The sequence below is a fragment of the Lycium barbarum genome, chromosome 9 (assembly GCF_019175385.1).
Source record: "Lycium barbarum isolate Lr01 chromosome 9, ASM1917538v2, whole genome shotgun sequence".
NCBI classification, from domain to species: Eukaryota; Viridiplantae; Streptophyta; class Magnoliopsida; order Solanales; family Solanaceae; genus Lycium; species Lycium barbarum.
In genome coordinates, this window is record NC_083345.1 from 123,273,888 (window position 1) to 123,289,405 (window position 15,518).

The 15,518-nt window shown below is 34.6% G+C and overlaps 1 protein-coding gene across 1 annotated transcript; it reads right to left on the minus strand.

Annotated features, from left to right (window-relative positions):
- Nucleotides 1-1,487: 1,487 nt before the first annotated feature.
- On the minus strand, nt 1,488-5,832 carry LOC132612304 (uncharacterized). Its single transcript, XM_060326600.1, has 3 exons — nt 5,742-5,832; nt 3,333-3,466; nt 1,488-2,453 (listed from the first exon to the last, which is right to left on the minus strand). Exons 1-3 carry the CDS (start codon nt 5,830-5,832, stop codon nt 1,488-1,490), a joined length of 1,191 nt encoding a protein of 396 aa, XP_060182583.1.
- Nucleotides 5,833-15,518: the final 9,686 nt, after the last annotated feature.

Below are 15,518 nucleotides of genomic sequence, written 5' to 3' on the forward strand. Positions count from 1 at the left end.
CCAAAAAAGAGCTCTTGATAAATTTGTTAGCAAATAATAATAATAAAATAAATCAATAAATAGGAGAATGTTCAAGATGAACAAGTTACTAACCTAGTTGAATTAGATGATAATATCATTCAAGAAGAAGAGAAAGAAATTAGTGAGAAATTTGATCCTCTAGAAAGTCGAGAACTTAATGAACCAAATAATTGTATTCATAAAATATATGAACCTAGTCAATGGACTAATATTGATACTAGTTAACGAATCTACCAGTACGAAATAGACCAATTACATACTAGCATAGATTTTTTAAATGATAAATTATCAAGATATTTTTTTAATACCTATTATTTTCAAAATTTGGATCAGGAAAGACGTGGAAGAAAATGGCGGGATTATTCTAAAGATTTGGCTAAAGCGCTTTATTTTGATTGTAAGTTGTTTAATACAGGGTCTAGTATTACTAATAGTAAACTAGCAAGTGAAGATAGTAGAGATTGGAAAAACCTTAGTGTCAAGTTTAAAGCTCTTGAAATATTAAACGAGCATATTTTAATATGGTAAATGGATGTATTTAGAAATTGTAGATAGATTATTTGATAAAGATGTTCAAGATCAACTTAATAGAGACAAAGAGCATTGAAAATATATTATCAAGAATTGTTGCCGTGACAAAAACTCTTATCAAAATAATTTGGCATTTAACAGAAAAAATCAAAAGATCTGTCAAGAAAATAATGAAATTTTCTTAGGTCTATAGAAATGATAACAATGATTGCGAGGTTTGATCCAATCATGCAAGAGCATACATGGGAGAGGCAAATTCAGAATTTTAAGGTTGTGGGTTCCAAAAAAAAAAAATTAAAACAACAACATACCTAGTGTAGTCCCACAAGTAAATCACAACATTCCGGAAAAAGAAACGAGAGAAGTAACCAATGTCAAATGTTGTGAGGAGAATGCCTTTGTCCTGCATAAATGAAAAAAAAAACTAACTAGAACTAGATCCAACAATCACTAGAATAACAAGTCCCTTATACTAACACTGAACAATTGACATTACAAAACAACACAAAGATAAGATCTATCATAGCTTCCAGACATACTGAAAAATTGAAATCCTATATATAAATAAAAAGTAGCTAATCACATTATCATTACAATTGTACTCGACGAACAGGCATCTTTTGAAAACGATCAATGATTGCTTAGGTACACTTTCAAATACCTCATTATCTATATAACAAACTAAACAATCATTCAAAAATTTATCACTAATTCTACTACGCAAGTCATTTTTAATATACTTCATCGAAGAAAAAGCTGTTTCCACCGGTGTAGTAGCGACTGGTAATATTAAGCTCAACTTCACAAGCAAATAAATAAGTCTCCAAGTCTTGTGCAAATTTGTTTTAACCAATGTCTCTGAAAGATCTCCAAGTCTTTTCAAGTTAGAGAAAGCATTGTTCATTTCTCGTACATAATCAATATAGTTGTCAAGCTCAACTAAGATCCTCAAGCATGAAAACACTAAACTCATCCCAATAGTGTGTAGCAAGTTTCATAGTCCTCTCTTTATTATAATTTGCAAAAGAATTATCTGGACTCAAACTAGCCATACAAAGAATTAGATTAGTATTCACTTCATCAAAACGATTGTTAAGCTCTGCAAGTTGCAAATCAATAACAATATTAAAAACTTGTACACGCAAATGATGAGAATATTTGACACTTGAGATCTTACGCTTTGATTTTCCAAGAGCATAATTTTTATCCATTTTGGGGATCACAATATCATGCTTGACACAAAATGAAGAGATGTCTTTTACCAAAGAATCCCATTTAGACTCTCTCATAGATTGCAATTGTCTCTTTGTGAAACCAACAAGGTTCATCGCGCTTACGATATCTTGATCTTTTCTTTGCAAGACCATATTCAAATTATGTGTAATTGCCAACACTTTCAACATTAAATGCAATGTATACACAAGCTCATAAGATCTTATGTCATCTACTAAACTTTTTGCTAGTGATCTCTCTTGATAATTTGAACCCTCTTTAGCAAGAACTCCAAGTACATGAATAATTGAGGAGAATAAACTAATAAAGTTACGGATTGTTTTAAAATGAGAACTCCAACGTATATCCCTTGCCCTTTGAAGTCTAGGTTCTTGAATCAATCCACTTCCTGTATGAACTTCACCGAGCACTAGTAGTTCCTTTAATTTTTCTGTCTGATCGTCTCTAAGCATCTCCCTATGCTTAAAAGAACCTCCAATAACATTTAAAACATTAGCAAGAATATCAAAAAATTGATCTACCTCATGATGCTTCTTTGCAGCTGCTACAAGAGTCAATTGTAATTGATGAGCAAAGCAATGTGTGCAATATGCCGAAGGAGAATCTTTCATAATCAAAGTGTTAAGACCATTGATTTCTCCCTGCTGGTTACTAACTCCATCATAACCCTGTCTTTGAATTTGAGATGAACTCAAATTATGTTCTAAAAGTAAACAATATATCGAGTCTTTCAACGATCATGGAGATGTGTGTATAACATGAACAATACTAAGGAATCGCTCAATTATTTTACCCTCTTTGTTGACATACCGCAGAATAAGAGCCATTTTTTCTTTATGAGAGACATCCTTAGACTCATCAACTAATATCCTAAAGTAATCCTCATTTAAGTCTTCAACAATTGCTTTCACTGTTTCTTTTGGACAAGATTTTTTTTGGATGCTTGGACAAATCATGATGTCATTTTGTGGAGAATTTTCCAACACAACTTGTTTCACATCTTCATTCTTATCCGCATACCACTTTAAGAGATCTAAAAAGTTTCCTTTTCTTGCGGAAGTTTCACTTTCATCATGGCCTCAAAAAGGCATTCCTTCTTTTAAAAGAAACCTTGCAACATCAATCGAAGCATTCAAGCGAACCCGATATTTGCTTTTAGTTTCCTCCTTTTCCTTGTCAAAACAAATTAGAATAGATTGTGCTTGATTATCTAAATCTAACATCATCTTGAAACACCGATAATGAACACTATTCACTTCACGCACATGTTTATTAAGTCTTTTTAAACCCTTATTCCAACTTCTGAAACCATCCACTGTGAAAGGATCGCCTACTTGTTTTCCATGTCCTCCCGTCTCATTTTTTAACAAGTAACAACATAAGCAAAAAGTTGCATCTTTTTCAATGTTGTATTCTAACCATCCCGAATATGAGGTGTCAAACCAATCAGAATGAAAAGAACACGGTTTGTTACCAAAATATGTTATTGGAAAAACAAAAAGATCACAAGTTTTACACGGACCCTTGTTAATGTAATATCTCCTCACTCTATCACGTAGATTAGAAGAATAATCTGAAATTTGTCTTCTTTTAGCAGGATCGGATTCAAGAGGATCCAAATCCAACATCTTGTCTTTACCTGATGGTCGAGAAGGATTGACATCATCGACGTTGTGAATAGCTGGACATGGAGGAGAGCTTAGCGCGCAGGAGAATTTGAAGTGGCTTAAGGCTTGAAATTTTTTATGATCATATTGATTCTCACTTCACAATTTCAACCTGTTTAAATACAAAATATTAATTTAATTCAGATCACATTCTAGCATCAAATATGAGCTTTGTAAGAAAATATAACATTAGGAATTTCACAAATTGGGTAGAACACTCAAATACCCCTGGATAGAGTTTATCAAATGCTCTCTATGATTTAAACTCTATTTATGGACTTCTGGTATGGAGCAACACTCAGATACACTTGGTTCAATGAGAAATAGGCTAAATTTTTTAGTAAAAGAAGATAGCTAGAACAAAAAGATGGCAATAATAATAAGTAAAATAGGAAAGGTATGGAGGATTGGAGAAAGAAATACCCGAACTGGTATTATGCCTTTGTTGCGATTGAAGATGAAATATGTTTGCCTCACTTTGGTTCGACTTTGGTATGGAGATTGGAGAAATAAAATTTATTTCTGGTTTAATATTTGATTTGAAATATTGGATTTGAGTAAAAGTAATAATTTATTAGTTGATATCTTTTTAGTTGACTTTGTAATTTGTTTTTTCTGAAAAAGAAAGAAGAAGAAAGGTGTTTTGAAAAAGAAAGAAGAAGAAAGATGTTCCGGAAATTAGAAAAGAAAAAAGAAGAAACGTGTTTTCTGGAAAAGAAAAAAAAAACAGAAGAATAAACGTGGGGTTACCTTTTGCTGGAAAAAAAAAAGGAGAAGCAAATTTGAATTAAAAAAAGTGAGTCCAGCGGGAATCGATCCTGCGTACAAGCCGAACAAAATTCCCTTGAGGTCTCCCTTCTTTGCCAGTGAACGATCGGCCATACAGTTGTGGGTTCCCCAAACTGATAATTTTTATACTTGACTATAATTTTTAATATAATAATAGGACCTACATTAGCGGATGTGGGTTCCCGAGAACCCACACCCGCTATTGTAGGTCTGCCCCTGATACCTGATGAATTAAACATGATGAATTCATAAGATTTAATCGTCAAAAACATAGCTGAACCATCACTTTTGTAAGACTTTCACACCTAATTATCAGTTGTTCCCTTTTCTACATGAATTGTCAGTTCATTACCATTTATGTATTAAAACACACTTCAAAGCTGATTAGGCTAACCATCAACTGTTCCCTTTATCTATTCGATATAAATCCTAGATCATTTTACACTCCATGTATTTGTCATAATCTAATTTAGTAATTTGTGACATTGCTAGTTCTTGCACAAAAGTTACATTATTTTTTGAAGGGGTACTACGTATATATACACTATTTTCATATCCCATTAAATGATGAAACGTCTCAAATGATAGTGTGCCCAGCTCAACCCTTAAATCATTGTCTCAAACATGATGAAAAAGTAGTATTGAAAGTATTAGGGCCATAAGATTTCAAACTCCAATAATAAATTATATTTTACTGAACTTAGTAGAAGTTAGTGAAGATCTAAAAACTAAAAGTGGTACTTTATTGTGTATGTTATTTGGTATGATATATCGTTTGAGGTTAATTCAGTTAGCAATTTTTTACAATCAAAATATATGCATGTTGATATTACCATAGATCAACTTAAAGGCTTGAATTCTTTTTTTAAAAAAAAGGAGATCAAGAATTTGCAACTGCTAGGAAAATTGAATATAAGATGAATATAGAATATGAATTTTGTTGTAAACATTCAATATATAGAATGAAACGATTTGATGAGAACGCTGATAATGAAATCACAAAGTCTCTTGAAGAATCTTTTAGAACTTATTACTTCTTATACATAGTAGGCCAAAACAAAATTTTCACATCAAACCAGATTTGAACACTTTGAAGCTTATGAAAATATATTTTTTATTTTTTATTTAGTGGTAAATAATTGAAATATGATTAGGATATGAAAATATTGGATTAAGATTTCTTTAATTATTTAAGTTAAGCATCCAATCAAATACTTTCACATTAAGTGAGAAATTGAGAATAGGGGAGTGTAACTTTAGCTCTTTTCCATACGGTCCTCATTTTCAGTAATTTGTTCAGGTGCAACACATGGTAAGTTGTTCTAATGTTGACTTGATTATAAAGTAACAAAAGTTGATGAACAAGTGTGAAATTTCACTGGACATGGATAGCCAAAAGACACTTGATTCCATATGAACTTTATCTGGTTCAATTCCAATTAGTGTTTATGCAACCAATTGTCAATCTATGGCCACTGATTCTGAAAAAACTCAACATACATCTCTGCATATGTGAACTCTGCTCATCAGTATCTGATGGATTGCACGCGCACCGTAAAAAGGGCATGCCACAATGGTCTCCCTTTCCCATGTGTTAGATTCACTTGATATTGAGCACTCTATATGTTATTTACATTACATTTAGCAGTTTAAGTGTACAATTTTATTTTTTGTGCAAGGTGTCAGAATATTAATATCAATTGTAAATGAGTGAATTAATATCCTTGTTGCATGAGGTAACTTTTGGAATCGAGTTAGATCTCACGTTCATTTTAGGTATTTATACATAATTCTTACAGTTATAACAACTTCATGTGGCTCAATGTCAACTAGGGTTGATGCAATCAATTGTAAAGTTGTGGCCACTCATGAAACTGTAAAACTAAGCATATATTTGTTCGTGTGTCAACTTGCTCTTAAGTATCTGATGCCATTGAAAGGGTGTGCCTCAGTGGTTTCCCTTGTGTTCGAGTTTTCGACAATCCTCACTTTATGAACTAGTTATTGAAATTGAGTTAGACTTTCATGTTCTTATCTTGGTTGTCATAGTTAGGATAGTCCAAATTCTTGATCTACCAATGTTGAAACATCCTTGTTATGTTGTTCATACCTCAATTGACAGGTTAGGGCGCGGGGGTATAAGAATTTCCACATTGATTGTGAATGAGTGGTTTGGTCTTGGACCGATCTCATGTGGGTACTTGTCTCCATTCTTACTACTGACTAGAAAAAGTGTTATCAGAGATGAAATTTCAAAACTTCAACGATAAAAAAAAATTGCGCCTCTCTCTAAAATTCTCTCCTCCTTCTCACTAGATGTCTTCAAACTTAGCAGATCTCACCCGACCACCAGACCCACCTGACCAAACCAATGAAACACTGCCAACTCAGCTCCCTCTCACCTCTAAACACCTAAATGAACATGTAACGGATACCTCAACGGCTAATTTAGCCGGTGAAACCGCCGGAAACTACACCGTTCCCACAACTAAAGCAACCCCACCAATCGGAAAAGTCAAACCAACACCAACAAATACCATCCAAAACTCTAGTTCTTCTCATTATAACACCCACAAACAAAATCAATCCCTCAATCCACCTTCTTTCCCCAAAATCTCCAGTAATTTCTCAAAACCTCAAACCAAATCCCTTCAAACCACTTATCCTAACCAAATTGAACAACAACACTTACAACCCCAAAATAGTAAACACTTATTGAATTCCAACCTTCCCAAACAACCTGCGGGTCAAGTGGGTCGAAATAACTATGCTGGTAACAGAGGTTTGGATGCGAATGGAAAGCAATTAATATCCAAACCAACCTTTGCAGCTACTGTCCAAACTCAACTTTATTCTGCTGGCAGTAATGATATGATGGTTGAGATTAAACATGGTACACATCTTGGAAAACCAGCTGTATTCTTCAACGCTGAGGACTATTTCGTTAAATTGGCTAAAGATTGCAGATTTACTATCATTGGTAAGTTCTATCGTGATAAACCGACCATGGATGAAATAAGGAATGCTTTTGTTAGGCAATTCCAACTATCTGCTAAGGTTACTTTAGCTTACTTCGATCCTAAGCATGTTTACCTTGATTTTGCAAATGAAGTTGATTATAATCACATCTTTAATAAGGAATATATTGACATTGGTGATGCCCCTATGAAAATTCTTAAGTGGACTGGTGATTTCAAACCGGAGGAGGAAACCTCTATTGTTCCTGTTTGGATACTGATTCATCAACTTCCCTGGCACCTGTTTAAATGGAACATTATTTCTAGACTTGTTAAGGATGTTGGGTATGCTGTGGCACCTGACCAAGCCACCTTTTCTAAGTCCAGAGGTAACGTTGCAAAGGTTAAAGTTGAGATAGATCTTTTAAAGCCTAGACTTGATCAAATTTGGTTAGGTTTTAAAAGGCTTGATGGCTAAGATGATGGGAAGTGGCTTGATATTGAATATGAAAAGGTCCCAAGCTATTGTGTTTATTGTAAAATGCAAGGTCATTTGGAGAACCAATGCAGGAACAAGGCTAGGGATGAAAGGTTAAAAGCTCTAAGGGAAGCACAATTTAAGAAGGAGATGGAACTAAAGAAAGATAAACCAAATGAGGATAATTTTCAAACTGTTTCCAGAAAAAAGAGTGCTAAATTCAAGATGGATCAAGGAAATGCTCAATACAAAAAATCTTGCCTTAATGATGAAAATGAAGGGGAGGACAAGGAATTGATACAACAAAATGAGGAAACACAAGAAGGGCAGAAACAACAGGAGCCTATCAAAGCAGATGGTACAAGGCAAAAAGCTCAAAGCAGGAAGGGCCATCAGTATAAAGGAACCTGTGGACAATCCTAAATCTAAGAAACTTCCTGAGGTTTTGGGGAAAGGCAAGGAGAAAGATGAAGAAGTTACTCATAAATATTACAATAATCAAAATGATATTCAAAAAGAGGAATTTGTTATCAACAAAAGAATGAAAAAGAGGTATAGAAACAAGAAGAATGGAAACAAGACTCATCTTGCACAAGGAGAAAAATTCAAGCAGTCTGCTGTACTTGAAAATGAGCAAATAAGTGGTAACAAGAAGAGTATCAATCCCAATACCAAGGCTCATGACAAGATTCAACAGAACAATACAAACATCAAAGACCAACAATACAATATTCAAAACATGACAGTGGACAGTAGCTACCAACAAAACACCAACAGGGAACCAACCAACAATCAGGATGACAAAAAAACTCAAGTCATGAACCACAATCACCCAATTGATCCAGGAGAAGCCCAAAACAATTATCTCAAGCTCATTAGTGGCACTAGTCTTGAGGAAGATCAAGATAATGGTGATGTCTATGTTAGCAAACAAGATTTACACTCTGAATCATCCTTTGAGGATGAGGAAGGTGATGTATGTTGACACCCAATTTTGTCCCGCCTCTCCTCCGTAATACCTATTTACGCTTCTAATATTTTTAGAAAAATTAAAAAATATACATTTATTTTTACTATAATTATTAGCCTCTTATCAATACCGACGTTTCATTACTCTACTACATTTACTAGCCATTATTATTATTATTATTATTATTATTATTATTATTATTATTATTATTATTGTTATTATTATTATAATTCACAATTTTATCATTTCGGCATTTTACTAGCTTACGCACACACACTGCATTTATCTTCGTATAATTAAATAATAGTGTTCATTTACTGTGGGTTCTCGAAATATTATTGCACGGCTATTACAACGCCATTTTTAAGCACTAATGATTGCATATCTTATATTAAGTAATATTTTAACACAAGTTATTTAAATAGGTCTTTTATTTAAACGCAGTAGCCCAAGCAATTCATACTATTTTCGGACCAATTCACGAAACCAGTCCACATTTTAATTTACCTGGCACCATTTTAATTTACCAGCCCAACATAATTCACCCCAGCCCGAATAATTAACCAACATTTTGGACCAGCCCATTCTTTTAATTTGGCCCAGCCCATTACCCAAGTTACCCGACCCGATCCATACCCATCCCCTTATATTTTTTCTACCCTAATCTCTTTCTCCTTCTCCTTCTCCTTCTCCTTCACCCGCCGCACACCCCTTTCTCCTTTCTCCCTTCTTCGATCCCTTCTCTCTTTCCCTCGTCTCTCCTCTCCACGCCACTGCCACTCCACTCACCCTTGTCCCCTCCACGCTTCTGCCACCCCCACGCGTCTGTCACCCCACTTCCCTCTGTCCCCACGCTCCTCTCTCTCTTCTTCACACGAAAACCCTAACAATCCCCTATAAATAATCGTTTACCAGTCGTTGAAAGGGGAGGATTTGTGGATTGGAAAAACTCCCCCCAAGAACCCGGGATTTTTTTTTGGTTCATGAAATTACCCCAAGAAATAGAGGATTTTTCGGTTCAAGAAACCCCCCAAGAACCAAGAGGTTTTCGATTAAAAAATTCCCCAGGAAACTGAGGTTTTTCGATTCAGAAACCCCTAAGAAACACCTTAATACTTCTTCATAGTCATTTCAAAACACAAGTCTTTGATTGTTCCAGTTCTTCTTTCAAAACATCGATTTTCAATTTTTCTCGATATCGGTACAAAATATCGAATCTGGTTCTGTTCTTGCTTCGAGTGTTCGTTCAAATTTGAGCACACACGATTTCGAATTTTGAAGTGTTTCGAGGTATATCGGAAGCTCGAATCCCATTTTGCTGCACCTGAAGAAGGTAAACTCTTCCCCTAGTTATTTTTTGTTTATTTAAGTTGTTGTTTATACTGTTTATGCTATGTGTTTAATACAACGGCAGTAGTAAGTTCGATTAGGAAATTATTTTATTCTGTTTTTTAAGTTATGTTCTTTGTTTAGTTATAACTATAATAGCAAGCATGATTAGTGGTTAGATACTTATACGCCTAGGTTTCTCAGCTAAGGTTATTGTTTAGATATTATGTAATGAGCACGATTAGGGTAAAGACATGCTAATACGATTGTGCTGTTTGATTTAAGTCATAAGAATGTCATTAACAAGCTTGTCTGGGAGTCTTTAGCAGGTTGTTCAACTAAATTCTTTCACTAAAAGTCTATTTGAGTACCCTGGTTGTTGATTATTAGGACCATGTATAAGTCTATAAACCCTGTTTAATCGCATATACTGTCAATATTAGTATAAGTGATATAAGGGGTCTGTGAAAACCATTTGGGCTATCCTTCTATGTCTTGTGTTCCCATAAGTGACAATCTGAATTGGCTTTCTATGTTATTATTGTCCAAATGCAGTCATGCCCACCTGTTTACCTGATGTTTAACCTGTATAGGATGTCTAAGAATGTTTAATCACTTATTTTACTGATATCTAAGATGTTGTCATATGGTTGAGATGTTTTGCATGAACACTTTGACTTTAAATTTCTGTTTCAACTTCAGTGTTGTGTTATTTTAGTCCTAAAACACATTAAAGGACATCACCTGTATCCTTTGGGTTTACCCATACCTATGATTTGAACACTGGTTTTCGCCTAAACTAAACAGGAATCCCCATATGCCTATATACTATCAGTAACAGCCTATAGTGTCCCCCTTTGTGAAACCAGTATTCCTCATGCCTATTCACATACTAAGTCAATTCCTTTATATCATTTGCATATCCTCTAGTCTCTTTCAAAACTTTAAGTGGTCTGAATCTTGTCTATGGGGATAGTTGCTGGCGTGGTAACAGTGTTTAGAGATTCACTTCTCTGGATAGATGATAAGTGTGTAAATTACCATAGCAATGTTTGGGCTGAGTTTTGTGTGAAAGTTCATTTTCCTGAAACTAAAACTGGAGCTGTCTAACTGGTGCTTTCTAAATCAGTGTGTATGAATCATTAAGTTGTGCAACTCATGAACTAATAATATCACTAATAAGAGTTTGCGTGTCGTTCCCCCATACTGTGGTTGTTGCCTTGCCTGAGATTCAAATTGTTGATCTTGTCATCTGTAAACATGATTTGTTCCAAACCCACTCATATAAGACTATTGTGACCCCTATGTAAGCTAACATATTTACCATCTTCATCCCATTCCTGAACATGGTCTTGCCTGTATCTGATATGTGCAAAGATTCCAAAAGATGATTCCGAACTTATCATGACCATTTACTGCTTTGCTATTAATTTTACAGCATAGTTGTGGTTCTGCTTAGTTCAGCTGAGATTGATGGCCCTTTTGTGACTTGAGATTATCAAATCTACTAATGCCCTATCTTAAGTATATATGTCATAGACTAATTTCTTGAAATATCTGCCTAAATGACATGCTTGCTAGACTATACGTTGCATTATGTTATCATGAGTGTTTGGACTAGACTATCTGTAACTGCCTGCTGTCTCCCTATTTATGACATAAAATGTTGTGGGTTCTGTTTGTTTGCCTATGTAAGTAGCGAAACTGAAAATGTAAACTGGCAGTTGTCTAGACACATTGAAGCGGTTTATGCTGATTAAAACACACGATATGTGGTTGTTTGAGTTTCTGTCCATGTCTGAGTATTGTCTCGCTTATATCGTAACGCGTTGTGCCTGAATCGTATATACGTGTGTATATTGCTGGTATACTTTCGCTGAAATACATTAGATATACACAGAATATACGCTCATCTGTTTTGAATTTTTATTCTTTTCATGGCCGACCTGTTGAATTTATATTTTTTACATCTTTGTCGATTAGATACTAATCCTTTTCTTTCGTTTATGCATGATCATCGAACACGAGTCCGCGGGACTTGTTTTCCCTCCGCATTCGATGTTGGGCTAAAAGCCCAACACGACTCCTCTTTTTGTCCAGCCTTCTCCTGTCCGCAGCAAGCATATACAAAACATTATGGGCCTCAGCCCATATAACAGCGACAACCCACAGCAATGCACTGAAATTTCTGGGCTGAAGCCCAACAGCAGCTTGGTCCAGCAGTCTTAAATGGGCTGAGCCCATTTAACTTATTTGCCCCTTCTATTTTATTTTTGTGCATTTAATTTGTATTGCATGACTAACTCTTTATTTTATTTTATTTTCTTAATTTAGATAAACCTTAGTGAAATTATTAGGTTTAGTTTTAATAGTGGGTAGTTAGGAAGACTAAAAATTAACTCCATAAGTTTTATTCTTTTTTTTTTTTATGTTAAAATTATTTATAATGTCTAATATTTATTTTATGGGGAATAATGGATTTGCAAAATGACATGACTAGATATTTCAAATAAAGGGAATCACATTTTGCTATCATAGACATTTCAAAGCATTGTTAATACTCAAAATATAAACTCTAGTATATTCATAAATAAATCTCCAAGTTTGAATCAATCACGCATTAAGCATAGTCAATGAAAGATAATTAAAAGAGAAAAAAAACTCACTTCCTTTCGCTTCCCATTTATAAAAATAGTCTAGATTTTTCTACATAGTCATATTCACATCACATTATTTTATTCAAAGTTCAATTTGCTGAGTCTTCTATTAAAAAACTATTACTCATATGCAAATTATCTTTTGCAAGTTTTTATTTAAAAAATAGTATAAGTATTTAAAATCATATCAACATATCTTTAAGTGTTATTTAGCATTTCAAATCGTCTTTAGCTAAACGGCCTTTGAAATCTCCTTTCTATGTAAATTATCGTATTTTCTATCAGTCTTATTCTAGCTAATATTCCTCATTTAAAGCCCTAGCAATATCCATAAGTATCATTTTAAATAGCATTATTACATTTTTTTTCTTCTCTTCTTTTAAAACCTTAGCAATAATTACAATTTTTTTTCCTAATATTATATTTGCGTTTAGTCTATATTAATTAACCTAAGTTTGGTCGGATAACCGTAAGTTAACAGATTCTAAAGGATGCCTAACCCCTTCCCTTTAGGATAATATAGAGCCCTTACCTAGAATCATACTTGTCAAGCAGACTATTAATTGAGGTTTAGTTTTAACTTTGCCTTAGTTAACCTCAAGGTGTCCTAATTCACCGTTAAATTAATTAGGTGGCGACTCCTTAAAACAAAATAAATAGGAATCACCAAAATGTTATAGTCTAAATTAACCCGGTTAAAATGGGGTATAACAATGTAGACGATAGTTCTGATGATCGAGATTATGAATTGGAAATGAGCTCTAAAGTCAGTGATGAATATGCCAGTGTTGACAGCGAAAGTCTCCATGATAATGAAAACTCATCCAATGATGAGCATGCCAATATTTTAGTGGAATCCTTTTGCTCCCAAACACCGGTGGATGTGGATGTTACAGAATTTGACAACGTGATTGACAAAATTCACCTATCTCCCAGAGGTAGAGGTAGAGGCAGAAGCAACAATAGAGGTGGTAGACAAAGCACAAGAGGAAAAGGTGGCAGGGGCACCTATCAAATACCTGTGTATAATACACAGGAAACAAATTTATCTAATTAGTTATGATGTTTAAGTCATTATTCTGGAATATCAGAAGCATTAGCTCTAATGGTGCTTTTGAGAGACTTCAACAAATTATCAGACTTCAACATCCTCCTTTCATAGCTATCAGTGAGCCTTTCCACATGGCTGATCAACTTGAAAAATACAAAAGACTTTTGGGCTACACTAATGCCTATGCCAACTGTAATAGCCAAATATGGCTACTTTGGAATGATCTGATTGATTGTAGATTGGTGGAAGAAACCGATCAACAGGCTACTTGCTTGATCAACTGGATGGGTAATAATGTTCTTATCACCACTGTTTATGCTAAATGTGATGCTAATCTCAGAGAAGCCTTATGGGACAGCCTGAGGGATATATCTGTGAATTATAATTTACCTTGGTTAATTACCGGTGATTTTAACTGCATTACTGATCCTGCTGAAAAACAAGGTGGTACTCCACACAGAATGTCTAAGAGTTTACCCTTTCAACAATGCATCATGGATTGTGATTTGATTGACCCTGGATATTCAGGATCTAATTTTACTTGGTGCAATGGGTGGGCACCTGATAAGAAAGTATGGCAAAGACTCGACAGAGTGTTGATTAATAAGGAATGGTCAAACCTCTTTGAATCTACTAATGTCGATCATCTAATAAGGACAGGGTCAGATCATTCACCCCTTCTCACTATGGCTATTTCTAATCAGAGAAACCATGTCAAATACTTCAGATTTCTTGGCCTGTGGACTGAAGAGCAGGATTTTAAAGAGACAGTGAGTCAAGCATGGAATATTGAGGTGCAAGGTTCCCCTATGTGGAGGTTTCACCTTAAGCTGAAAAATACTTGCAAGAAACTATCTGAATGGTCCAAAACTTCAGTGGGTAATATCTTTGATCAAGTTATTGATATGGAGAAGAAAGTGGCTGAAATGGAGGATAAAATGCTCAATGATAATTCTAAATCTAATAGGGTTGATTTGAATCATGCCAATGCTCTTCTAATCCAAGCATACAAGAAGGAAGAAGCTTACTGGAAGCAAAAAGCGGGAATCCAATGGTTTGTAGAGGGTGAAAACAATTCTAATTTCTTTCACTCATTTGTAAAAGGCAGGAAAAAAAAGGCTATCCCTTAAGAAGATGAGGAAGGATGATGGAAGATGGATAGAGGGGGATGAAGACATTGCTAATGAGGTTGTATCCTTTTTTAAGAATCAATTCTCTAAAGAAGATTCTGTTAAAGATTTTTCCATTCATAATTGCATTCCTAAAGTGATCAATGATGATGATAATGAACATCTTACATCTAATCCAACTATGGATGAGCTGAAAGATGTTGTCTTTTCCATGAGCTGTCATAGTGCCCCAGGACCTGATGGAATATCTGGGAAATTTTATCATAGTTGTTGGGACATTATTAAAGATGATCTTCTACTAATGATTCTTGATTTGTTTGCAGGTAATCAGATTCATTTTACTGAACTAAGACCAATTATTCTTAGTAACTTCTCAGTAAAAATCATTTCTAAGCTTGTTAACCAAAGACTTAGCTGGTTGATGCACAAGATTGTATCCCCTAACCAAACAGGCTTCATCAAAGGCAGATCAATCACTGATAATATCATGCTTACTCAAGAAATTATCCATAACATAAACAGAACCTCTCCAGCTGGTAATGTGGTTTTAAAATTGGACATGACTAAAGCCTATGACAGGGTATCATGGGAATACCTTTGTAAGGTCCTTAGACAGTTTGGCTTTGCTGAAAGGTGGATTGATAGTGTTTGGAGACTAATTACAAATGTCTGTTACTCTGTCAATATTAATGGGACCAGACATGG

What these genes read in the sequence shown, in the direction of transcription:
- LOC132612304 (XM_060326600.1), bottom strand. Translation starts at nt 5,832, where the DNA reads ATGGGAAAGGGAGACCATTGTGGCATGCCCTTTTTACGGTGCGCGTGC. An exon ending in GAGTTCACATATGCAGAGAT is followed by an intron (nt 3,467 to 5,741) that starts GTATGTTGAGTT and finishes CTCCATGTCCAG; the next exon opens with CTATTCACAACGTCGATGAT. An exon ending in CTTCTAATCTACGTGATAGA is followed by an intron (nt 2,454 to 3,332) that starts GTGAGGAGATAT and finishes ATTCAAAGACAG; the next exon opens with GGTTATGATGGAGTTAGTAA.